We start from the raw sequence: 25,704 nt of genomic DNA, 5'->3' as shown, positions 1-25,704 counted from the left end.
ATAAATTTTTATTTTCTGTTCTTGAAGTTTGTAAATCTGACTTGAGGGGGGGAGACTTCAGAAATTTTGTTGAGCAAAGGGAGGCCTTGTGGCAGATCCGATTAAAATCTGACAGGCACCCTGGTTTAAATGGGACTATTAACATCAAATGTTTTTTAAAGAATGGCAAGTTAGGTATTAATAAAAATAATATTGCTTCTTTGTTCAATTAATGTGCAGTTGCACTTTAAAGGTTTTTAGATTTTTAAACTAACTGGTTAATTGATTTATTGAAGTGTTATTTAAAGGTGTTTATTTTTTGTAAATGTGTATTCTGATGAAGTCTTCTGACGAAAGCGGAAATTAAATTGATTCTACGCTATTTGGTGGTTTAAGCCTATTTACTTGTGCCTTATTTTGGTGGACTGTTTCCTGGCTTTGGATTTCTTTTGTTTATTTAGTTGTGGTATTTCGTTTGGTTCAATCTCAGCCTTACTACAGGATATGTACCCAAAGAGTGGCATACAGCAATTGTGGTCCCTCTCCACAAAGGTGGTGCCTCAACGGATCCTGGAAACTATCGCCCCATAAGCCTGACTAGTTTGGTCTGCAAAGCTATGGAAAGGATCATCATGGACCTCATAAATAAAGATATTGGGGACCTACAGACACTGGATCCTACCCAGTTCGGCTTTGTTAAGGGCAGATCCTGTCTCTTAAACCTGGTTGATTTCTTTGAAACAGTCACCAAGGCTATTGACGAGGGGAAGGTGGTCCACACAGCCTACCTGGACCTCGCAAAAGCCTTCGATACAATACCCCACTCGGGCATTATAGATAAGCTCACCAGCTTAAATATAAACCCCTATGTCACTAGATGGGTTGCAAACTGGGTCAAGGACAGAACCCACATGGTTAGAATTGCTGGAGCCATGTCAGACTCCAAACCAGTTACAAGTGGCGTCCCACAAGGCTCAGTCCTGGGACCTCTCTTGTTCAGTATATATTTCTCGGAGATACAGGCCAACACGGAAGGACTGTGGCTGACCAAGTTCGCAGATGACTGCAAACTGGGTGCCATAATCAACTCTCCAGCCGACACAAGCATCCTCCAAAAGGCCTCATAGAAACAGACAACTGGTGCCAGAGCCATGGCCTCAAGCTAAACTCCAAAAAGTGTATAGTCATCCCTTTGGCAAAAACAAAGTGCCCACAAATTACCACATAGGTGGTAATCCATTAAGTACAGAAGAAGTAATTAGGGACCTGGGGACCCAAGTTGATAGCAATCTCTCATTTGACAACCACGTGGCCAAAGTGGTTAGAAAAACATTTTATATAGCCCACCTAATCATGAAGGGATTCACATCTAGATCAGGGGAGGTCATCGTGCCTCTTTACTCATCCCTCATAAGGCCCATAATTGAGTACAATGCCCCTTTTCGGATGTACCTTACCAGACACCTGCAGCAACTGGAAAGACCCCAAAAGTACCTCACCAAGAGGATCAAAGGGCTCAAACAGATGCCATATGCTGCCTGGTTAAAGAAACTCCAGCTCTACTCAGTGGCATACCGCGTGTTCAGAGGCGATCTGTGCCTGACATATAAAGCCATGTCCAACCCGGAATTATGGACATGCTGCACCTCAGAAAATCCAAATCCTTTGGAGCTACACGCTCAAGAGACTTGAGCCTCAGCACTGAAATAAATAGGACATGCTGGAGGGACACATTCATAACCCAGAGGCTCCCTTCACTCTGGAATAAAATTCCAGTCCAGGTTAGGCAGAGTCCCTCATTGACTCTCTTCAAGAGGAATCTTGATGAGTGGATGGGAGATCGTAGGTTTACCCCAGGTATCATTTCTGTGTCACTGTTAGACAGAGGCACAGTATATTAACCTCAAAAAAGGGCATAGCAAAATTAATTTAAAATGGGTGGCGAAAGCCAAACACATTCTGGCTAGGCTTATAAATGCCCTAGGGCAGATAGCCTAGTATGAACCTATGAACCTATAATGTTAGGCATTTTTATTGGTGTGGTTCAGCCACTTTGTAAGTCATGCAACTCATACAATACATACAATTATTATGTACAGTATGTTGTGTGTGTCTGTGTGCATGTGCATGTATGCGCTTGTGTGTGTATGTGTGTGTGTGTGTGTGTGTGTGTGTGTGTGTGTGTGTGTGTGTGTGCGTGTGTGTGTGCGTGTGTGAGAGAGAGAGAGATAGGGAGAGAGAAATATAGATAATAATATACCTTTTCTGTGCAGGGCTGGCCTTAGGTACACTTGTGCCCCAGGTGAAAAGACACCATGCCCCACTCCACTACTGCCAATTCCATCCTGGCATACTCTCATCATCCAGATTACTATTTTCTTCATTTTTTCACAGTCTGTCTTACTCTTCAGTTTTTTTCCCTGCAGTTATTCATTAATTCTTCATGTTCTTTGCAGGTAAGACTGTACTCTGATAACTGTAAACAATTACATTAAGCCATGGGGTCTGGGTGTCAGAAAGCATACCCTAACTGACCAATTAATCTGGGGTTCTGGCAGCTGCTAGGCACCCAGAAGATGTAGGGTTATAGATGCTCTAAAGGTGTGTTTTATAGATTTTTTCCATCCTTTTGATCCAATGATGGCCTGACTGACCATCACATTTACAGAAAAGAAATTAAGTCTTACCTCATTATTTCAAGGAAAAAATTAATTGTAGCCAAGTTTTAATTCTCAGAGCTGGCCAAACACCAGTTCACAATAAACTGGTAAGACAAAAGCTTGTGAAGATGCATAAATCCCATCTTGAAATAGTATTTGCTCCCTTCCTCCATATCAAAATAGGTAATAATTTTCTGTGCATCTCCCTCTGGTCTTAAACTGGGATGAAAATTCAGGTGCAAATGCCAACAGTCGCACATTTCATGCCACGGCTATCACATGAATATACAGTATGCCTTCTCACCCTCTACTCCAAAAAGACAGCCACCTTCTGTGTACTTTTCTGATACCAGACTGTGAAAAACTGAAAAAATAAACAGAACAGAACATATTTGCTGTCAGACATATATACACAACATGCTTTTTTGCTATCTCCCAAAAGATACCCAACCCTATATACATCAAATGCTAGGGAAAATAATTAAAAATGGTTAAAATAATGTTTCCAACTTGTTACTTCTATATACAGTGCTCCTACGCAAGATATAGTAACCCTGTTTTCATCTCACTGAAGGTTGTGAGGAAAGTAAGTTATAGAAGTAATGACCACACTATTCCTAGCACAACATCAGATACAGTGACCTCTAGGGATTGAAAGGAATGTTAGATAAACAATAACACTGTATCCAGCCCACCACACAAGTACAATGACCTTTGTACACCTAAGAGAGGGACTGTTTTAGTCAAGGTGGGGTTCAGGGCAGAGCTGACTGTTATGAAAATGTTAAAATCTACTTATACAGCCTAGGTATTTGTGGACCACCAACTCCCAGAAGCACTGAAGGTCTGGATATTCTGTGATGCATTTTATCCCTTATTTTTCTTTTGAAAGATGACTCCTAAACTGGGCAAGTGGCAAGAGTTATTTACTTTCTTCCAAATAACCCACACCAATCAGTTAAAGCCACTTCAGTGTACAATACAGATGTCTTATTGTGATAAAAGAAGATGGCCATGCAATGTATTTCACTTTTGTTCCAAACAGTTGCTGCACATTAAAGTATTGCAGGTTAGTTCACTTGAATCATATTAGCCCTGCAAAACCAAAATAATATGCAAGTAGCAGCAGGCAGCTAGTCATTTCCTCCATGGACAGCCACAGCAATTATATTTACTCTGTCTGTGCATATCAGGTGCCCAGTTAAGCAGTTCATTTTACTTTTCACAGAAGCACACTAATCATGCAAAGCCAGATAGTAATGTTTAAATTGAGCAAATAACAAGAGGGTAAGTTAGTTTCATCCAATCAACCTCTACCCCCCCAACAGTTATACCCACAATGTCTAATGGATATATAATATTATTTCACCTCCACACAGCTTGCCACGTTGCCAGACGTTAAAGTATACCAACTTGCTTCACATAAATCACAAAGCCAGACATATTGCAAAATACATAACTGATCGCTACCAATATCACTGTGATAATAATAACAGCTCTTATCTCACTGCTGTCTTCAGTCTCAACACCCTGTTTATCTTATTTCAGCTATCCAGAATTGTGCAAAATGTCCCATATTTTTGACCTTAATCAATAACAAAATGTTTGAATCTTCTGGTAAGATGCTGACCATTACATTCACTCAGCAAAGTCAGGCAGTAATGACTCATGTTTCTTGCATAGTGCTAGTTAAAAAAGAACTCCTTTGCACTCTAGTCTGTGACCTTGCAATGTTCAAATTTAATGTGCTGTGACCTGACAGTTAAGTCAAATATAACTGGAGAAAAGCCCCCCGCCATGAATCCGATGTACCTTGGGCAGACTTTCTTCTACCAGAGGCACTTTCTTTCTCTCTTTTTATACTAAGAAACAATGCACTTCATTTGTCTAAAAATAAATAAATAAATATTAAAGGATCACCCTTAAAAGCATGGAACAGCTGCGTAGTCAACATATACATATGTGTGGCACTGATTTTGTGCTTTTGAGTAACACTGTGTCCCTCTGAATATCTGTATTTCCATACATACTTCCATGCATACTAGTGTGCATTTCTTTCTGTACATATGTGTGTGTGTGTATATATATATATATATATATATATATATATATATATATATACACACACACACACATATGCATCTTCTTCTTCTACTTTCGGCTGCTCCCGTTAGGGGTCTCCACAGTGGATAATCTGTTTCCATTTCTTCCTGTCCTTTGCATCTTGATCTGTCACACCATTCACCTGTATATATGTATATAAAATGTGTGTGTATGCATGTATGTATAGAGTCTATGTCATATCACTGAATGTTCATTTCACTGAATCCCAAATGATGGAATACATTTGTCTGAAAACTCATTTCACAGAAATGGGTTTGGCCAACTGGAATTCGAAGAAATGATCATTCACTGAAATTACATACACCCATATATGTGTATGTATATATATATATATATATATATATATATATATATATATATATATATATGGTGATGCCCGTGCACTATCCCAGTAACCAGGGAGCCTCAATCCTCACCGCTAGCACCAGTGAGGGGCACGCACATTGGGAAGGATAACAAGTACACACACAGCAAAGTACAATTTCCCTTAAGAGCACACAGAGATCACAGTCAGTCTGGGACTGGTTTCTCCCTTTCTCTCCAAATTCCCAATAAGACTCCCCACTGGCACAGCTATAGGGTACAGGTCTCAGCCTATTGGTCAAGCTAAAACCTACAGCATCCTCTCTGTCCAACCAGTGCTTCGTGTCCCTGCCCAAATAGCTGACACACACACACACACACACACACACTTTGAGATACAAGTTATATACAAACACAGACACACCTGGGGAAGGCTGACACAGGTTCTCCAGCTATGTCCCCTTCTCTGTCCAGGCTATAAGGTAAAAATCACTGCCACCAACCACTAATATCAGTTACTAATAAGGCCCTTACCAAAGGGTGTCCAATTTGACTGTGCAATATTACTATCCAATTAGTATGACGAACAGTAAGACTTACTGGAGTGGCCTGGACAGTATCACTACATACATGCAATGTACTCTAGAGCTTAATTATCTCTACACAGAACAGCCACAGTTGAAAGGTTTAAAAATATTTAATAAATAAATAATAAAAAAAGAAGATAAATCTTCTCAATTCAACACAATACTAGTCAAGAGTTCAGACACAGGAAAATACTTAAAATAATAATGTAGAACAGTCTGCCAAATATAGAAAACAGCCAGTCTAATATTGCTATTTCCTATCTATTTCTAAAAGAAACAATGTTCTAAATAACTTACATACATAGAGAGCAAAGTCAGAGTGCTCGTGATGTTGTCAGTTCTGAAGACAAATGCAAAATGCTCTGATTCTCTTTCTCTGAGAAATTAAATTGATAATACATCAATACTGACTCATTTTAGATTACATCATTCTTAACAGTTCTGCTTTAGCTTCCCAGGCTAACAGAAACTCAAAATTTACATTTATTTTTGTAATGTGCACTTGCAGGAAGCCACAGTCATAAAAGGTATTATATATGTAAAATCTAGCAATTAACTCTTCTCCTAAGACAACAGAAAGAATTCCTTCATCCAGACATTGCATCTCTGAGCCCTGAGATCAAATGGTCATAAAATGCTTTACTTTATCAGCTTTCTCCCAGCAGAGTGCACTGTGGTTGCATTTTGGAAGCTAAGTACAACATATAGTTTAATCATAACATATAGTTTGCTTTTACATTTGTAATACCAGCCTGTGGATTATATTAATATTTACAAATCACATAAATTTATTTACAAGATTCTACCTAGCTGGGCTGGCAGTCTCATTTTTTCACATCTCTCCCCTCCCTGAGAACTCAAGCTAATGTTTCAAGTGACCTTTGAGAAACGTTGCTTGAGAGGGTTAGGTCTGAGTATACTTTACCCCATTCCCTGTGTTGACAGCCCATCTGTGTTGGCATTGCTAATCCCACTGCGGTGCTGCACTGACATATCATATGCTTGCAACCCTAAGCTCCATCTTAGCAACTTAACATTTTGCTGGCTGGTTCAGTGTAACCATGTTGGGGGATTGTGATCTGTACCTACATTGAATTTCCTTCCATACAGATAAGGCTGAAGTTTCTGCAGTGCCCACACTATGGCTACACATTCCTTTTCTACAGTTGCATAGCATTCCTCCCTGGGTTGGAGCCTATGACTGAGATAAACCACTGGGTGCTCTTCTCTCTCTGAAGAAATCTGGCTAAGTACAGCCCCCATCCCATGGTTCGAAGCATCCGCCTGCACAACAAATTCTTTGCTGTAATCTGGACTAACACAGGGGGCCCTCCCCAAAGCTTCTTTAAGCTTCTGGAATGCCTGCTCACATGCGGTGGTCCACACTACCTTATCTGGCCTGTTTTTCCTTGTCAGGTCTGTGAGGGGAGCAGCTATGGTACTATAACTGGGGACAAACTCTCTATAGTACACTGATGTCCCTATGAATGCCCTCACCTGCACTGTGGTAACAGGTGCAGATCATGCCTGAATGGTGTCCACTTAGGCATGTTCTGGCCTGATCTTACCACTCCCCACTCTATGTCCCAAGTAAGAGACCTTTGCCATACCCACATGACATTTGCTGGGCTTAATGGTCAACCCTGCCCTCTGTAGTCTGCTCAGCACCTCCCTTATGTGCTAAGGGTGCTCTTGCCAGGAATATCTGTAGATGGCAATATCATCTAGATATGCAAGGGCAAACCCTCCTGCTGAGATATGATCTACCAGCCTCTGGAAAGTCGCTGGGGCATTTGTCCTCCCAAAGGGCATCTTTGTGAACTCATACAAGCCAAAAGGAGTCACAAAGGCTGACCTCTCTCTAGCACTGGAGTCAAGGGTACCTGCCAGTAACCCTTGGTAAGATCAATGGTGGTAAGACACTTAGCTCCACCCAGCTGCTCTAAGGTTTTATCTGTCGTAGGCATGGGGTAAACATCTGACTCTGTGTGACTAATTTCCTGTAGTTCACACAGAACCAGGTGCTCCCATCCTTCTTTAGCATCAGTACCAGTGGGGAGGCCCAGGGAATGTTGGACTCTTGAATTATCCCTAGTTCCAACATTTCCTGCATCTCCTCACTCATAGTCTGTTTGACTCTCTCAGGCACCCTATAAGGGGCCTGCCTAACTGGCCTTTAGGGTCCTGTATCCACCTGCTGTTGCACCAGGTGGGTGTACCCTGGCTTCCCAGTGAAAATGTCCCCAAACTCCTGTAACACTGTTCGGGTTTCTTGAACCTGGATAGGAGATAGCTGCTGGGACATTGCTACCCCTTCCATTGAGGTGTCAGTCCAAGCCTCACTGAGGAGATCAGTCATCAGATCTCACTCAGACTCCTCCTGCAGTCCACTGCAAATATACAGCACAACGGCCTCCCTATTATGGTAAGGTTTCATCATGATAACACGGTACAATCTGTGCTCCTGCCTAGCAGTTCTACCATGTAGTTAGCATCACTTTCCTTTCTTACCACCTTGTAGGGTCCCTCCCAAGCTGCTTGCAGCTTACATCTGACAGGAATGAGAACTATTACTGGCTGCCCTACAGCATACTCTCTAGCTCGAGCATTCCTGTTATACCAGACATTTTCAGCTGTTGGGCTTCTGCCATGTTCCCCTGGGCCAAGCCCATGAGTTCCCTGAGCTTTGTCCTGAGGTTTAGGACATATGCCGCAATAGACTCCTTGTGAGATTCACACTCACCTTCTCACTCATCACAAATTAGATCTTACCCTATGTTCATACAGCAGCTCAAAGGGTGAAAAAAATGGATTCCTGGGGAATGTCTCTGTAAGCAAACAACAGATGGGGCAAATATTTGTCCCAGCCGCTCTTAAACTGGTCTGCAAATCCCTGTAGCATGCACTTGATTGTAGAATTTAACCTCTCAACAAGAACATTAGTCTGGGGATGGTAGGGGTGGCCTTCAGGTGCTTCACCCCACAGTACTTCCACAGACAAGCCAGCAGGTCTGACATGAAATTGGCACCTCTGTCAGTCAGTATTTCTTCTGGGAAACCTATCCTGCTGAAAATCTCTAACAAAGCATTTGCCACCTTTTCTGCCTCAATGGACAAAAAAGCCACTGCCTCAGAGTATCTTGTAGCATAATCTACTACCACTAGGATATACCTTTTCCCTGTGGAACTTGGGGTACTCAGAGGACCCACAATATCCACAGCTACCCTCTGAAATGGCTCCTCAATCACAGACAAAGGAATCAAAGGAGCTCTCACCTTGTCTCCTACCTTGCCTATCTTTTGGCACTGCTCACAGGTCCTGCAGTACCCTGTTACATCTCTGGAAGTTCCAAGCCAATAGAAATTATGCATAATACGTCTCTTTGTACATTTTATGCCCATATGGCCTGCAAAGGGAATATCATGGGATACAGCTAGAAGCGTCAGACAGTAGGCTCTGGGCACTACCAACTGCTGTATCTTCCTCTCACCTTCTAGCCCTCCCTCAGGGGTCTACTTTCCATACAGTAACCATTTGGCCCAGTATGCAGATTCCCCCTTTCTTTGAGAATCAGGAGCCTCACTAGCTACCTGCTTCAGGCCTTGTAATGTAGAGTCTGAGAGCTGAGCCTGTCTCAACTCTCTCTTTGTAACCCTTCCCAGCTCCCCTTCCACAGGATGTATGGCATCCTGTAACAGTGGTGCCTTATTGTCAGCCTGGGTAGTACTACTACTCACCTCTGCCCTTGCAGTCACTCTGTCCAAGAGAACATCAGCATCCACAAGCATCTGTGGCTCACATTCTGTCTCACTGCTACAGGGTAGCTCCCTCCCCGAAGTAACCACCTCACCAGTCTTGGCTGCAAGTGTGCAGTATATATGGGTCTCCCCCAGGCTACCAGACCCACATGCTTGTCTTCAAGCTTGACTACGTGTAAGTGCATGAGCACATGGTACTGCATTATTAAAATAATTCCCTATCAGGACATCTGCAGAGATATCCTCAATCAAACCTACGTGCTGGCATCCTTTTCCACCCTCCCAGTCAAGGGGAACCCAAGCCAAAGGTATTTAGAATGGGGTCCCTCCTAAAGCTCTGACTAGAGTAGACTGCCCAGGCAAGTAGTGCTCCTCTGTAACCATTGCAGGCTTCACAATGGTTATGTCAGAGGCTGTCTCTCTCTTAGTAATAGCCTCTTTGTCATTCACTACGGTGGGATATAACCTCTTGTGGTAGTTTGGAACCCTTGTTGTCTCAAGACAACCTACTGTTGGCATTCTGTCTTTCCCACTTACTGGCTCCCTCACTTTTGTTCCCCACCTTGCCTCCATGGACATCTATATGCCACATGAATCCACTGGTTGCATTTAAAACATTTAACCCTGGGACTTGGATGTGTACCTGGACTAGTGGCTTAGCCTGCTACTGGCAGATTCTGTTGGGGCAGTCAGGGCTGCCCACCATGGGTTCCTTTAGACCCATGAGAAGCACTGGGTGTCCCTTTCCTGTGCAGTGATGCCCGGCTTACTAGGTATAGGTCTCCCTTCTTCCCCACTCATCTGAAGTAGCACATTGTCTATCAGCTAACCAGATCTTCATGTCCACAGACAAAGTGCTAAGGGCTTGCTCCCTCACCAAAAGGTCTGCCAGCCCTTCAAAAGTGGTGACCTGACATCCACTCACCCACCTATGTAAATAAATGCCCACTTCAGCAACATCTGCCTTGCGTCTGTGATCACAAAACTTTTTCCTATAAGCTTCATGTGTTAGCTTACAAAATTCTAGCAAACAATTCTTAACAGCAGTATAATTTAACAAATTGTCTGACAGTTTGGAAAGTACATTTCCAGCTTTACCATGGAGTAAGGGGGTCAGGACCGTACCCAGAGCCCTTGGTCAACATCATACTGTTTACATACCCTCTCAAACATATGAATGAAACTATCGAAATGATGCCTCTCTGTAAACTGTGGAAGAAATTTACTGACCTTTTCTGCTTCTGGGGTATGGTTACTCCCTTCCCCATTACCCCCATGACTCTGGCGAATAGTCAGCATCTCCTTTTCGTGCTGCCTCTGCGTCTCCTTCTCAGCTTCCTGGCATAGCAGTTTCTCATTCTCCTTAACCTGCAGACGTCCGAGTCTCCTGCTGCTTCGGTTTCCAAATGCCTGGTCTCCAACTAAAGTCTCTTTAGCTCCAGATGGATTTTTAAGTCCTCTGCAGAAAGGTTGTGTGGTCCATTCTCTGAGTGATGTACACCTCCACGGCCAGTCTGCTCATCCTTCTGATTGCTGTTTTCTGATGCAGCTGTGACCAAAGCTGCAATCATGTCTGCCTTAGTCAGGTTTCCATTCACTAGTCCCTTAGCCTGGCATATCTCAGCCAACTGGCTTCTTATCACCTTGCCATACTGCTCTGCTGACATGCTTGCCTGCTCTCCCTGACTAACTAAGCTAACAAAAGAAATAAAACAATTGTGATATGAACTCTGAATATTCACTGTGTGGCTGACAGAGTGCAAAAACACCTTCAGTGATCACTGTACACAAGCTACAGGAGTTCAGTATCCACACCATTACAAGCCAATTAGTACGTGATGTGGCTAACTCACCAATATCAAACAATTATTTGATGTGGATATCCCACCACTGCCACCAATTAATATGCGATGCTCGTGCACTGCCCCAGTAATCAAAGAGCTTCGATCCTCACCACTAGCACCAGTGAGGGGCATACACATTGGGAAGGATAACAAATACACACACAGTAAAGCACAATTTCCCTTAAGAGCACACATCGATAACAGTCAGTCCGGGACTGGTTTCTCCCTTTCTCTCCAGATCCCCAATAAGACTCCCCTATGGCACAGCTATAGGATACAGGTCTTCGTCTAGTGGTCAAGCTAAAACCACCAGCACCCTCTCTGTCCAACTAGTGTTTCATGTCCCCATCCACGTAGATGATATACACACACTTTGAGATATGAGTTATATACAAACACACATAAATGTACTTCAGAACATATTGAAAGTTATGGCTTCTAGAAAAAGCTGATGAATAAGACAACATGTGAGAAAAGGAAGAAAAAAGTAATTTGTATGATATGGGGTGCGAAAGATGGGAAAAAAAGAGAGAGGAGGAATGGAGGGTGAGTGTGGGGTTTTGGGCATTGAAACAGTAGGCTATGCCTAGGGCACCATTTCACCCAAGTTCAGACGTATAGATAAAGTTGTTATAATACATCATTGTTGCAACTAAATGTCAATAACTGTGAATGTCCCTTTGTGAGTTGGGCCAATATAGTGTGGTACACAAGACTGTTCTAATGTAAGCGCATTGTAGCTACAAGTCTGTTTGTGCATACTATAGCTAAAACTTTGTATGAACAAAAGTTGCTTAGAAGGGGTGGCAGTGATACGGTGACAGCCTGGAAGTGCCCTACGGGATCCCAACTTGACATTTGCTGGGGCCCCCCAAAATGCTAACACCAGCCCTGGAGGCAAGCACAGACATTCTCGGCTGTAGCAACCTTGTGTCATTGCATCAAAGGCACTAGAGTGCAAAACGGGTAGGACATGTATAAAAATGCTTATGGCCATGAGTATGGCGTTACACTGTAATTCCTCGTTCGCCTCTCAGGCAACTGGAGGGTTTCAGATTAAGTCAGGAGTGACTCTCAGTTTCTGGGATGGCACAGAGGCACCAATTGCTGCTTTTGGCTTGCTCCATAGGGCTCAAAAATTAAAAGGAATCAAATTCAAACACCAGGGCCACTTTTAACTATTGATATTTCGTCATTTAGAAAAAACTAATGAAATTAGAGGATGTGTGCACACATGCTTGCAGCACGTTAACTGTAATATTCGGCAATTTTCTGATCACCCATCTCGTTGTTTAGATACAAACACGTTTTTTTATAAGGAGCACAGGAGACTCTTAAGGCAAAGTCGGGGCACTTAGTCAAGACTACGGGGTAACAGTAAATCACTATGCACACATGGCATCTTCATCATTAGGTTTGTGATCTCTCTATTTGCTGTTCTTCTACATTAAATCCCTCCCAGCTCAGGAAACTCGGATTTTTTTTCAGTGTTTAACAAAGACTGAACCAGATTTTAAACATAAGTCGCCTTTTCTTACATCTTTGCCACAGTCACTAAAATGTCTGCCCATTTTACATATAAGATTGTTCCTCTAACCTGCGTACAATAAAACACAGCATAGGCGAAGACCCACACGATACACGTACAGGTAGTGACACTGTGCAGAGACAGTTTCGGAGAGGTAACTGTAAACTCTTGACAAAGCGCAGAATGGCTCTCACATTTCAATGAAATTTTATTTCCGTAAACATTAGTAAAGGTTGACTTGTCCTCCATAGTTACACCACTGGTTGGTCTCTATCAGCGGAAATGATATTTGCTCCTTCTGCGACACGTGATTAAAATTTAACACCGACTTTTTTTTTATTATTTGTACTGCTGAATTGCCTCATTATATTGCCGACGTCTACTGATTATCTTCAGGAATCTGGGGGTGGGCAGTCGCTGACGCATGGCAAACGCAAGTCAGGGGGAAGACTGTACTCTATTATCCTCGGGAGCACGCAGGCACAGACGCAAATGTTATTTCAAAATTTCGGTAATATTTCTGGGCAGGACTTGTTCGGGTGATCACTATTAATATACGAGTGAGTACCCGAGTGTAACATTATTACCCTAGTTGCTGTTGTCCATTTTCAAGACGTCTGAGACTGCGTTGTATTAAAGTGCAGTAAGCCCAGCTTGTTGCCATTTACTAAGACAAGCAGCCCGCCCACATATAGCATTGGTGCCCTCTTTTCAGAAGCAACCGGTAGCTAGCCTAAAACTTGAAAGTAAAAATATTCAACTACAATAATGAAATAAAAGCATTAAACTACAAATAATTAAATAAAATGATGCCTCAATACAAACAGAAAATGACTAACAATTGCCGTAGTTCTGGTGTCTGAAAGGGGATCCAGTACCTGACAGCCTGGGATGACAAGCCACGATACTTTGCCAGAGATGGCATGCATATGTATCCCTTCGGCGTCAGTCTCCCATATAATGCCTTTTTTTAGACCATGCCATGAAGTCAAAACTACCAACATGAAAATTTCATGAAAACATAAATTAAAGGTCATGCTACTGAACGCTAGGAGTATAAACAACTAACTCCAGGATTGTAGTACAGTGGGAAAAGGGCATACATTTTACTTGGCTTATAGTACTCTACACAGTGCCATATATACTAACTGCAGTTCAGTGAAATGAGTTTTCAGCGAAATGGTCGGGGTGAAATGAGATTCAGCAAAACAAAGTAGACCCATGTATGTATGTGTGTGTGTGTGTATATATATATATATATATATATATATATATATATATATATATGGGTCTAGGTCATAAGATCGACAGCTCATATGACTGAAACACATTTGGTCGACAGCTCATTTGGCTGACAAAAAGTATTTAAGGCAAAAACCTGGGATTTGCCCCCCTCCCCACTGTTGTGCGACTGTGGAGTTGTTATATATAGTTGGGGGTGTGTGGGGGGCACAGCCCCCCACATTCACCTATACTTTTTGTCAGCCAAATGAGCTGTCGATGAAATGAGTTTCAGTCATATGAGCTGTCGATCTTATGACCTAGCTCCAAATATATATATATATATATATATATATATATATATATATATATGTATTGAAGTAATAGTTTATAACACTAATTATCTTCATTATTTATTATGTATGTCACCACCTTTTCTCCAAACGTCACCAGTTTTAAGGGGGACAGAGCTAAAATCTGAGTCAAAATCAGAGACATCCCTGAAAATCAGGGGTGGTTGAAAAGTATGCTCACCTTCTGTGTTATTGGAGGGTGGATAATCAAGCCAAAAACGTCAAGACGTGCGCAGCCTCTAGGGTTGGTTATTTGGATTCTAACCTGCTGCAATCTGTAAAATTTTAATCAAAAGTATGGTTATCAATTTCTGGCAAAGTTCTTTTTGAAGAATAAATCTCAGGTGTAGTTTGTTTAAATAAAATCCTTTTTATTGTAGTGCTATCATTCTCATTCCAGACAGATGAGTGCTGCCTTGTGTTGAAGGAAAACACCATAGAACTAAAAAAAATCTATTTTTTCACACTATTTTTCTTTTCTGAGCTATTTTAACACCTCAAAAATCACTCCAGCTTATAGAATTTTTATGTTTTCTGCAAAGTGGTTGCCAATGGGGCTTCACATATCAACGTGAGTTTGTTTTTCCTTCAAGCCTTTCTCTTTCCCATAATCCATTTCAAGTCTACTTTATATGAGTCATGCTAGACATAAGGAAGTGGTGTATTCCCATGCCATTAACACATAATGGAATTAGTGTCAGTCACTGTTTTTTTGTATACCTTCTGTAACAGGACTGCTTCTTTTATTTCTTGAATGGCCCTCATTTGTGTGTTTGTGTGTGTGTGTGTGTGTGTGTGTGTGTGTGTGTGTGTGTGTGTGTGTGTGTGTGTGTCTCATGGCTTGTTTTACAGTATGCTAAGTTCCTAGGTGTGTACTAGGCTAATGGCCCTGGAGCCTTTACAAGCCTAGCCCATAGGATTACCCTGGCATCCTTACACAACCGTAGTTCCTAGTGCCTCTGTCGAGTAGAGCCACTGGAGTGATCTCTGGGGTGAATTTTCTATTTCCCATCCACTCATCAAGATTTCTCTTGAAGAAGGCCAGTGAGGTGCTCTGCTTGACATGTATGAGAAGTCTATTCCATAGCATGGGCAGTCTCTGGGTTATGAACCTGTCCCTCCAGCATGTTCTGTTGATTGTGGTAATGAGGTTGAGGTCTCTGGAGCGTGTGGTGCAGAGTGATTGGGATTTCATTAAATGTTGCATTTCTAACAGAGCTGGGTCAGACATTGCTTTGTAAGTCAAGCAGAGATCGCCTCTAAGTAGACGATATGAGACAGAGAATAGTTGGAGTTTTTTTAGTCTGTCCATATAGGACAAGTGTTTAAGGCCTAGGATCCTCTTTGTGAGGTACTTTTGCAGCCTCTCCAGTTGTTGCAGGTGTCTAGTGAGGTACATGCCAAATGGGGCATTGTACTCGATGATTGGCCTAATGAGGGAAGAGTAGAGGGAGACAATGATCTCTTTCTTCCTGGATGCAAAACCCTTTCTAATGAGATTTGCCACATAGAAGGACTTTCTGACCACAGTGGCAATGTGGTGGTCAAAAGAGAGGTTGCTGTCAACCTGTGTTCCCAGATCTCTTATAATGCCTTCTATGTTCAGTGGACTACCATCAGTGTGGTAATTCAAGGGATCCAAGTTTTTCGTTCTGACACCAGTCATTGGTCTCATTGAGACCTTTCTGCAGTATGTCAACATCACTTGGGGAGTTAATAATAGCTCCCAACTTGCACTCATCTACGAAATTTGTCAGCCAGAGTCCCTTCGTGTTGGCCTGGACTTCAGAGAAGTAGATACCAAACAGGAGAGGACCCAGGACCGAGCCTTGTCATTCCACTTGTGACTAGTGGGTAGTCTGACTTGGAGTCAGCTACTTTCACACTGTGGGTTCTATCTGTGAGCCAGTTTGTAACCCACCTAGTGATATAGGGGTTGATGCTTAGCTTAGTAAGTATTTATATGATTCCTGACTGGGGAATGGTATCAAAGGCCTTGGCTACATCAAGGTAGGCTGTATGAACCACCTTACCTTCATCCACAGCTCTGGTGACTGACTGAAAGAAGTCGACCAAGTTGAGCAGGCATGATCTACCCTTCACAAAACCAAGCTGTGTAGGATCCAGAGTTTGGAGATTCCCTATATCCTTGTTTATTAGGTCCATGATGATGCTTTCCATATCAGACTCGTCAGGCTAATGGGGCGTTAGTTCCCAGGGTCTGTAGTCACTCCTCCTTTGTAGAGAGGGATGACTGTAGCAGTGTGCCATTCAGTAGGGATAAAGCCTGAGGTGAGGCTGTGATTGAACAGGGCACACAGGTGAGGTGCCAGTTCACTCTGTAGTTCATGTAGAACACAGCCAGGGATACTGGCAAGTCCCATAGAAGCTGTATTCTTGGCCTTGGGCAGGGCTGTTTTAACCTGTGCAGCAGTAATATTAGGTGCCTGGCAATCTACTGGTATTGTGATTGGTCTGGGGGGGTAAAGTTAGCAATGAATCTGTCCGCCAGTATATTTGCAATATCTGTTGGCTCGGTATAGGAGGTACCATTGTGCAGTAGCTCAGAGCAGATCTGGGTACTGCCATGGAGATTCTTTACATAACTGTAGAAGGCCTTGTGGCTGTCTTTACTATCTGCTGCAATTCTGTTTTCATAGCCTAGCTAGCTTTAGAGGATTTGATGAGGGATCTCAACCTTTTGTTGAGGCTAAGGGAGTTTTTCCAGTCTTGGGACTTCACCTTATTCTGCATCAGTTTCCTCCTTCTGTTGTAGAGTTTGTTTATGGCAGGGGACCACCAGATTGGGTTCCTTTTTTTTTGAGGAGAGCGCCTTATTTCAATTGGGTATGGCGAGATCCATGCATTTGTGTACATGTTCTTACAGTGCATTGGTGTATGATTTGGCAGTCATGCAACTATTCTCCATTTGCATGGGTGCCATGAAGTTAGCCACCTCTGTTTTTAGGAGCCAAAAGTTAGCTTTGGAGAAGTTTTTCATGGTGGTTACCTTTGTTGGGGGGGTGGGAGGGATGTAGATTTCCAAGGTGATTAGCTTGTAGTCGGATCTAACCAGGGAAGAGTTGACGATTGGTGTAGAGCAATGTCACCCATGTTAATAATGACCAGGTCATGGATGTTGCTACCTCTAGTGGGGGTAAGAACGAGCTGGTACAGGGCATTGGAATTAATGAATTCCAGAAAGAGTTGGGCAAATTTATTGGTACATGAATAGTTTTCCTAGTTAATGGAGGAGTAGTTGAAGTCGCCCAGTATGAGAGTGTTAGGTTGGACCGTTAATATTCTCCAGAATGCTTAGGAATGTGGAGTGTGAATCTTAGGACACGGTTGGGGACCTATAGCAGGCTACGGCCTGAATCGCTGTCGTACCCAGTGTTAGTTGCACCTGAAGTATCTCAGATGCATTATGTTGGGCTACCAGTCTGAATGTGTGCGCATCCTTTATGAATATGGAAACACCACCGTCTTTGGAGCTTAGGTCCAAGTTCTGGGGCCGAAAGGTGTGGAATGAGTTATAGCTTGGTAGTGCAGGGGTGCTTTCTGGTGCCTTGAAGCAGGTCTATGTTACAGCACAAATGTCGGTGTTCTCCATTTTAAGGAGTACTTTGAGCAAGTGCATTTTAAGATTTAGACTTCTAGTGCTGAGCAGCATGACCCTCAAACTGCATTTGTGTGTAGCTGTTACAGTGGTAATTTGGTCTTTGGAACACCATCTAAAAAAGGCACTATAGGGGTGGCAAGAGCCTTGGCCAGTATCCAGAAGCCCAGGAGTGACAGATGCAGGCCATCTCTGGCAAAGCATCGAGGTCTGTCAGTCATGTCATCACAGGCAGACAGATAATAGATCCCCATAGAATGACACCAGAAACTTAGCCAATTGTTGAAATCAATCATTTTCTGCTTGTACTGTGGTATCATTCTGGGTGATGGTAGGATGCTGCTCAGGGCTAAGGCATAACCACCTGGGCTGCATAATCCGAGAGCTCCTCCATGTCTCTTTTCATGTAGTCCAGGGAGGTACATCTCAGGTCATTCACACCCACATGTACAATGACCGAGTTATATTTGTACCTGTTGTTGAGGGACCTGAGTGCGTGCGTTATGTTCATAGGTAGGTACTAGGCTATCAGCCCAAGGGCCTAGGTAAGCCTAGCCAGCAAGGTTCCATAGCTTATGCCACCCAAGAAAGTTATTTTCCTGTGCCACTGTCCAGCAGAGACACAAAAGTGATCCCCGGGATATATTTCCTATTTCCCATCCACTCATCAAGATTTTTCTTGAAGAGTGCTAATGAAGAACTTTGCTTGACATAGATGGGTAGCTTGTTCCAGAGTATAGGAAGTCTCTGGGACAGGAATCTATCCCTCCAGCATGTCCTGTTTATTGTGGTGACAAGGTTTAGGTCCCTAGAGCGTGTGGCTCGGAGGGATTGGGATTTCTTTAGGTGTAGCATGTCCAACAGCTCTGGGTTTGACATAGCTTTATATGTTAGGCAGAGATTGCCTCGGAGTAGGCAATATGCTACGGAGAAAAGCTGGAGTTTTTTGAGGCGGTCAGTGTAGGGTATTTGTTTGAGGCCAGTAATCCTCTTTGTGAGGTACTTTTGTGGCCTTTCCAGCTGCTGCAGATGTCCTATGAGGTACATTCCAAAAGGGGCGTTGTACTCTATAATGGGTCTAATGAGTGACGAGTAGAGGGGAGCAATAACAATGAATGTGGTGGATCCTGGCACATGACAGGCAGCTGACTGTTACTTTCTCCTTATTCAACCTACTGAGTGGGACATCAGTGTGCCTCACTATCGAGTCATCTATGACTAGTGTGTTGGGCATGCTGTTTTGCCTCAGGGGCTTTGGTTGAGTGTCACACTGTTTAGGAGAGTTATGTATCTCATGATCAGTGTTGAGTTGCGGTGGTCAAGTGCGTTTCTCCTTGGAGGTGTCTGCTGTTTGGTTAGATTTTTATTGAGAGCCTCCACAAAGGTGGATGTGTGGTTTGTGTTTTTATGTGAAGGCAATGCTGGTGTGTGTTCTCGAGGGCTATGTGTTCCATGTGGTGTGGTGCAAGTGTTGATCTTCTCCTCTTGACCAGCTATTCCAGTCTTGACTGGAGAGTGCGTGGGTTCCAATTTGGATATGTAAGTGCATCTCTGACAAGTCTGAGTGTTGGGGGGTAAGAGGAGAGAGCTGTCAGTGTACATGAGGCAGTTGCTACATTGCCTCAGGATGCTCAAGTTCAACAGGTTAATGGGAGAAAGCACAGGGAAATGACATTTAGACATGCCTGGAGGGGTGGGCATTAATAGGTGCTGGAGCTGTTTCCTTGTAAAACGTTCAGTGCTGGTAGCACTTTTGTGTACTACAATAATTGCTACAAGAAGTCTGATAAAGTGCTAAACTAACAAGCTAGTAAAAATGCAGGTGAGGATAGAACTAGCAGATCTAAGGGAAAATATGAAGAGCAGACTTTGGCAGTGCTCGGAAGCTTACAAACAGTCCTGGATACAGCAAATCTGTACCTGGACTAGATTATTTACAGGAAAGGTGGGAAACAAGCGCAGATGTGGGCTTTTAAACCAGAAAGTTGAAATAGATGGAAAAACTGCCCAAATGGTCAATAAACTACAATTTCTGGGCCAGAAACCACTCCTGTTGTTGTAGATAGGCTACCTAGTACTTACCACTCCCACTGATAAGCTAGAAAGCTTCCCTCCAACACAGAAAGGCTTGGGGCAGCTCAGACTCTTACAAACAGTCCTGGATACAGCAAATCTGTACCTGGACTAGACTAGTTACAGGAAAGGTGGGGAACAAGTGCAAATGTGGGCTTTTAAACCAGAAAGTTGAAAGAGATGGAAAAAATGCCCAAACGGCCAATAAACTACAATTTCTGGGCCAGAAACCACTCCTCTTGTGGTAGACAGGCTACCTAGTGCTTACCACTCCCACTGATAAGCTAGAAGGCTTCCCTCCAAAACACAAAGACTTGGGGGGCGCAGAAGCTTACCAACAGTCCTGGATACAGCAAATCTGTACCTGGACTAGACTAGTTACAGGAAAGGCAGGAAACAAGCGCAATTGCGGGCTTTTAAACCAGAAAGTTGTAACCCAGAAAGTGTAGATTAATGTGTGTGTATGTACCTTTAAGAAGCTATCTAAGGGTTTGCACAAGCTTATAAATACTGAGCACGTGCAATCCTGACTGCCATTTTGTAGTAAGTTGTTGAGATGTAAGCATGCATGTGTGAAGACTGGTAGAGATGGGAGAAGGCTGCCAGCCTAGCCAGATAGAATTATCAATTCTATCATTTGTAAATGTGAAATGTTGAATTTAAAACAATGTGGCAACATTGCCCTCTGCTGTAAAGAAAGCTATATCAAGCATTTCTTGTTGGTCCTTTGAAATTAAAATTACTTTATGTCTGTTCCTGTGAAGTTAGAATCTGGAGTCGATGAGTCTGGAGTAAGCATCCTGCCTATTGTTTTAAGGCTAAAGTTAATGACCAGAATTTACATGTGCAATGTCCTTTATTGCTCTAAGTGTAAAAGAATGTAAATTCACTTTCTGTCAGCCTGGGAACACCAGGAAAGTGTAAAAGATGATGTAATGTTTTATCAGAACTGCAGTTTCAATTTAAACAGTGAGAACCAGAGATTATTAAGCATTTTTGCCTTGAACATCCAACTCAGCACTGCCTTATGCTCTCTTTATGTAAGTGGTATGTTAGAACTGTGTTTTCTCCTAGAAGTAGCTAGGAATTAGAAAGTTTAGACTAAGTGTTTTTCTGTGATGTTAGAACTGTACTACTGATTTATTTTAAGTATTTCTGTGTGATCTCTGAACTCTCTTGACTAGCACTGACTGTGTAGTAGAAAGTATCGTCTTGTGGTTTTAATTATTTATTATTTATTATTGAATATTTTAAAACATTTTAACTGTGGCTGGTTTGTGTGGAGATAAGCTCTAGAGTACATTGCATATTTATAGAGTTTATTGTACAAAGCCACTCTAATAAGCCTTGACTGATTAGTCACACTTACCAATTGGATAATAATATTGCACAGTAATAATTGGACACCAATTTAAGGGCCTTTGGGTAGCTGATAATATTAGCTGGGTGGTGGCAGTAATTACTGCCGTATAGCTGGGTAAAAGGGGCACAGCTGGAGAACCTGTGCCAGCCTTCCCCAGAAGTGTCTGTGTGGTTGTGTAAACTCTTATCTCAAAGTGTGTGTGTGTGTGTGTGTGTGTGTGTGTGTGTGTGTGTGTGTGTGTGTGTGTGTGTGTGTGTGTGTGTGTGTCACAATTGTTTTATTTCTTTTGTTAGCTTAGTTAGTCAGGGTGAGCAGGCAGCATGTCATCAGAGGTGTATGGAAAGCTGAGAAGGAGCCAGCTGGTGGAGATGTGCCAAGCTAGTGGACTGGTGCATGGAAACCTGACTAAGGCAGATCTGATTGCAGCCTTGGGTACAGCTGCATCAGAAAACAGCAACCAGGAGGACAATCAGACTGGCACTGGAGATATAATTCCCTCAGCGAATGGACAGCGCAACCGTTCTGCAGTGGACTTAAAAATCCAGCTGGAGTTAAAGAGACTTGAGCTGGAGGCCAGGCGTTTGGAATTCGAAGCAGCTGAGAGACTGAGGAGTCTACAGGCTGAGGAAATGAGAAACTGTTATGTCTGGAAGCTGAGGAAAAGGAAAGACAGAGGCAGCATGAGAAGGAGATGCTGACTCTTCGCCAGAGTCATGGAGGTAATAGGGAAGGGAGTAACTGGACCCCAGAAGCACAAAATGTCAGTAAATGTCTTCTGCAGTTTAAAGAGGGGGATAATTTTTATAGTTTCATTCATATGTTTGAGAGGGTATGTAAACAATATGAAGTTGACCAAGGGCTCTGGGTATGGTTCCTGACCCCCTTAGTCCATGGTAAAGCTGTAACTGCACTATCTAAAATGTTGAATGTTGCATGTTTTGATTATACTGCTGTAAAGAAATGTCTTTTAGAACTGTTTAAGCTAACACCTGAAACGTATAAGAACAAGTTTCTTGAGCATAGATGCAAGGCAGATGAAAGTGTGTGTGAATATGTTGCTGAACTGAGCACTTATTTCCATAGGTGGGTGAGTGGATGTCAGGTCACCACTTTTGAAGGGCTGGCACACCTTTTGGTGAGGGAGTAAGCCCTTAGCACTTTGTCTGTGGACATGAGGATCTGGTTAGCTGATAGACAATGTGCTACTTCAGATGCATGGGGAAAAAGGGAGACCTATACCTAGCAAACACGGCATCACTGCACAGGAAAGGGACACCCAGTGCTTCTCATGGGTCTAAAGGAACCCATGGTGGGCAGCCCTGACTGCCCCAACAGAATCTGCCAGTAGCAGGGGAAGCCACTAGTCCAGGTACACATCCAAGTCCCAGGGTTAAATGTTTTAAATGCAATCAGCTGAGTTGAAGAAGAAGGGAGACCTATACCTGGCAAGCAGGGCAGCCCTGCACAGGAAGGGGACCCCAAGTGCTGCTTATGTGGGCATCACAGACTGCCCCAACAGAATCTGCCAGTAGCAGGGAAAGCCACTAGTCCAGGTACACGTCCAGGAGCTAGGTTAAATGTTTTGAATGCAACCAGTAGGGCCATGTGGCATTCAGGTGTCCACAGAGGCAAGGTGGGGAACCAAAAGTGAGGGAGCCAATAAGTGGGAAAGACAAAATGCCAATAGTAGGTTGTCTTGAGACAACAGGTGTACCGAACTATCATCCTACAGATGTCCTGATAGGGAAGGATTTGGATAAGGCAGTACCATGTGCTTATGCAGTTACACGTAGTCAGGCTAGGAGACAAGCATGTGGGTCTGGTAGCCTGGGGGAGACCCAGACAGACTGCATACTTGCAGCCAGGACTGGTGAGGTTGTTACTTCAGGGAGGGAGCTACACTGTAGCAGTGAGACTGAAGGTGAGCCACAGCTGCTTGAGGGTACTGATGGTCCCTTGGACAGTGACTGCAAAGGGAGAGGTGAGTAGTAGTACCCAGGCTGACAATGAGGCACCACTGTCAGAGGATGAGAGAATTCCTATGGAAGGGAAACTGGGAATGGTTACAAGGAGAGAGTTGAGACAGGCTCAGCTCTCAGATCCTACATTGCAAGGCCTGAGGCAGGTAGCTAAGGAGACACATGATTCTCAAGGAAAGGGGAATCTGTATACTGGGACAAAGGGTTACTATACAAAGAGTGGACCTCTGAGGGAGAGCTGGAAGGTGAGAGAGTACAGCAGTTGGTAGTGCCTAGAGCTTACCGTCTGGCTCTTCTAGCCATAGCCCATGATATTCCCTTTGCAGGTAATATGGGCATAAAACGTACAAAGAGATGTATTATGCAGAACTTCTATTGGCCTAGAATTTCAAGAGATGCAACAGGGTACTGCAGGACCTGTGAGCAGTGCCAAAAGGTAGGCAAGGCAGGAGACAAGGTGAGAGCTCCTTTGATGCCTTTGCCTGCGATTGAGGAGCCATTTCAGAGGGTAGCTATGGATATTGTGGGTCCTCTGAGTACCCTAAGTTCCACAGGGAAAAAGTATATCCTAGTGGTAGTAGATTATGCTACACGATACCCTGAGGCAGTGACTTTGTCCTCCATTGAGGCAGAAAAGGTGGCAAATGCTTTGTTAGAGATTTTCAGCAGGGTAGGTTTCCCAAAATAAATACTGACTGACAGAGGTGCCGATTTCATGTCAGACCTGGTGGCTTGTCAGTGGATGTCCTGTCAGGTAAAGCACATGAAGACCACCTCTACCATCCTCAGACTAATAGTCTTGTTGAGAGGTTAAACTCTACAATCAAGTCCATGCTACGGGCATTTGCAGATCAGTTTAAGAGGGAGTGGGACAAATATTTGCCCCATATGTTGTTTGCTTACAGAGAGGTTCCCCAGGAATCCACAGGTTTTTTACCCTTTGAGTTGCTGTGTGGGCATAGGGCGAGGGGACCTCTAGATTTAATTTGAGATAAGTGGGAAGGTGAGTGCGAGTCTCACAAGGAGTCTGTTGTGGCATACATCCTCAACCTCAGGACAAGGCTCAGGGAACATATGGGCTTGGCCCAGGAGAACCTGGCAGAAGCCCAACAACTGAAAAATGTGTGGTATGACAGGAAAGCTCGAGCTAGAGAGTATGCTGTGGAGCAGCAGGTAATGATTCTCATTCCTGTTAGACACAACAAACTGCAAGCAGCTTGGGAGGGACCCTACAAGGTGATAAGAAAGGTAAGTGATGTTAACTACATGGTGGAACTGCTAGGCAGAAGGCTGGGACACAAATTGTACCATGTTAATATGATGAAACCTTACCATGATAGGGAGGCCCTTGTGCTGAGCATTTGCAGTGGATTGCAGGAGGAGTCTGAGGGAGATCTGGGGACTGATCTCCTCAGTGAGGCTCGGGCTGACACCACAGTGGAAGGGGTAGTAATGGCCCAGCAGCTATCTCCTACCCAGGTTCGAGAAATCCAAGCAGTGTTGCAGGAATTTGGGGGACATGTTCACTGGGAAACCAGGGTGCACCCACCTGGTGCAGCACAAGTGGATACAGGACCCCAAAGGCCTATTAGGCAGGCCCCTTATAGGGTGCCTGAGAGAGTAAAACAAACTCTGAGGGAGGAGGTACAGGAGATGTTGGAACTAGGGGTGATTTAAGAGTCCAACAGTCCCTGGGCCTCCCCAGTGGTGCTGGTGCCAAAGAAGGATGGCAGCACCAGGTTCTGTATGGACTACAGGAAATTAAATAGTCACACAGAGATGGATGCTTACCCCATGCATAGGACAGATGAGGCCCTAGAGCAGCTGGGTGGGGCTAAGTATCTTACAACCATTGATCTTACCGAGGGTTACTGGCAGGTGCCCTTGACTCCCAGTGCTAGAGAGAAGTCAGCCTTTGTGACTCCTTTTGGCTTGTATGAGTTCACAAAGATGCTCTTTGGGATGAAGATTGCCCCAGCGACTTTCCAGAGGCTGGTAGATAATATCCTAGCAGGAGCAGGAGGGTTTGCCCTTGCTTACCTAGATGATATTGCCATCTACATCCATTCCTGGCCAGAGCACCTTCAGCATGTCAGGGAGGTGCTGTGCAGACTACAGAGGGCAGGGTTGACCATTAAGCTGAGCAAATGTCAGGTGGGTATGGCAGAGGTCTCCTACCTAGGACATAGATTGGGGAGTGGTAAGATAAGGCCAGAACCTGCCAAAGTAGAAGCCATTCAGGCATGACCTGCACCTGTTACTAAAAAGCAGGTGAGGGTATTTTTAGGGACAGCAGGGTACTACAGAAAGTT

The 25,704-nt window shown here is 43.6% G+C and overlaps 1 protein-coding gene across 1 annotated transcript in view; it reads right to left on the bottom strand.

Moving 5' to 3' along the window:
• Window positions 1–13,268, bottom strand: part of PIGH (phosphatidylinositol glycan anchor biosynthesis class H) — a 434,798-nt gene extending 421,530 nt beyond the window's left edge. The window contains exon 1 of the mRNA XM_044074170.1: window positions 12,854–13,268. Within this exon, the coding sequence (XP_043930105.1) occupies window positions 12,854–13,033 (180 nt within the window). The 5' untranslated portion in view covers window positions 13,034–13,268. The remainder of the gene's footprint in view (window positions 1–12,853) is intronic.
• Window positions 13,269–25,704: the final 12,436 nt, after the last annotated feature.

This window comes from Protopterus annectens, chromosome 6.part0, assembly GCF_019279795.1.
Source record: "Protopterus annectens isolate FY-2018-M chromosome 6.part0, PAN1.0, whole genome shotgun sequence".
Lineage (NCBI taxonomy): Eukaryota > Metazoa > Chordata > Ceratodontiformes > Protopteridae > Protopterus > Protopterus annectens.
Note: the sequence above shows the minus strand (reverse complement) of the source record. Positions and strands in the feature narration are given on the sequence as shown.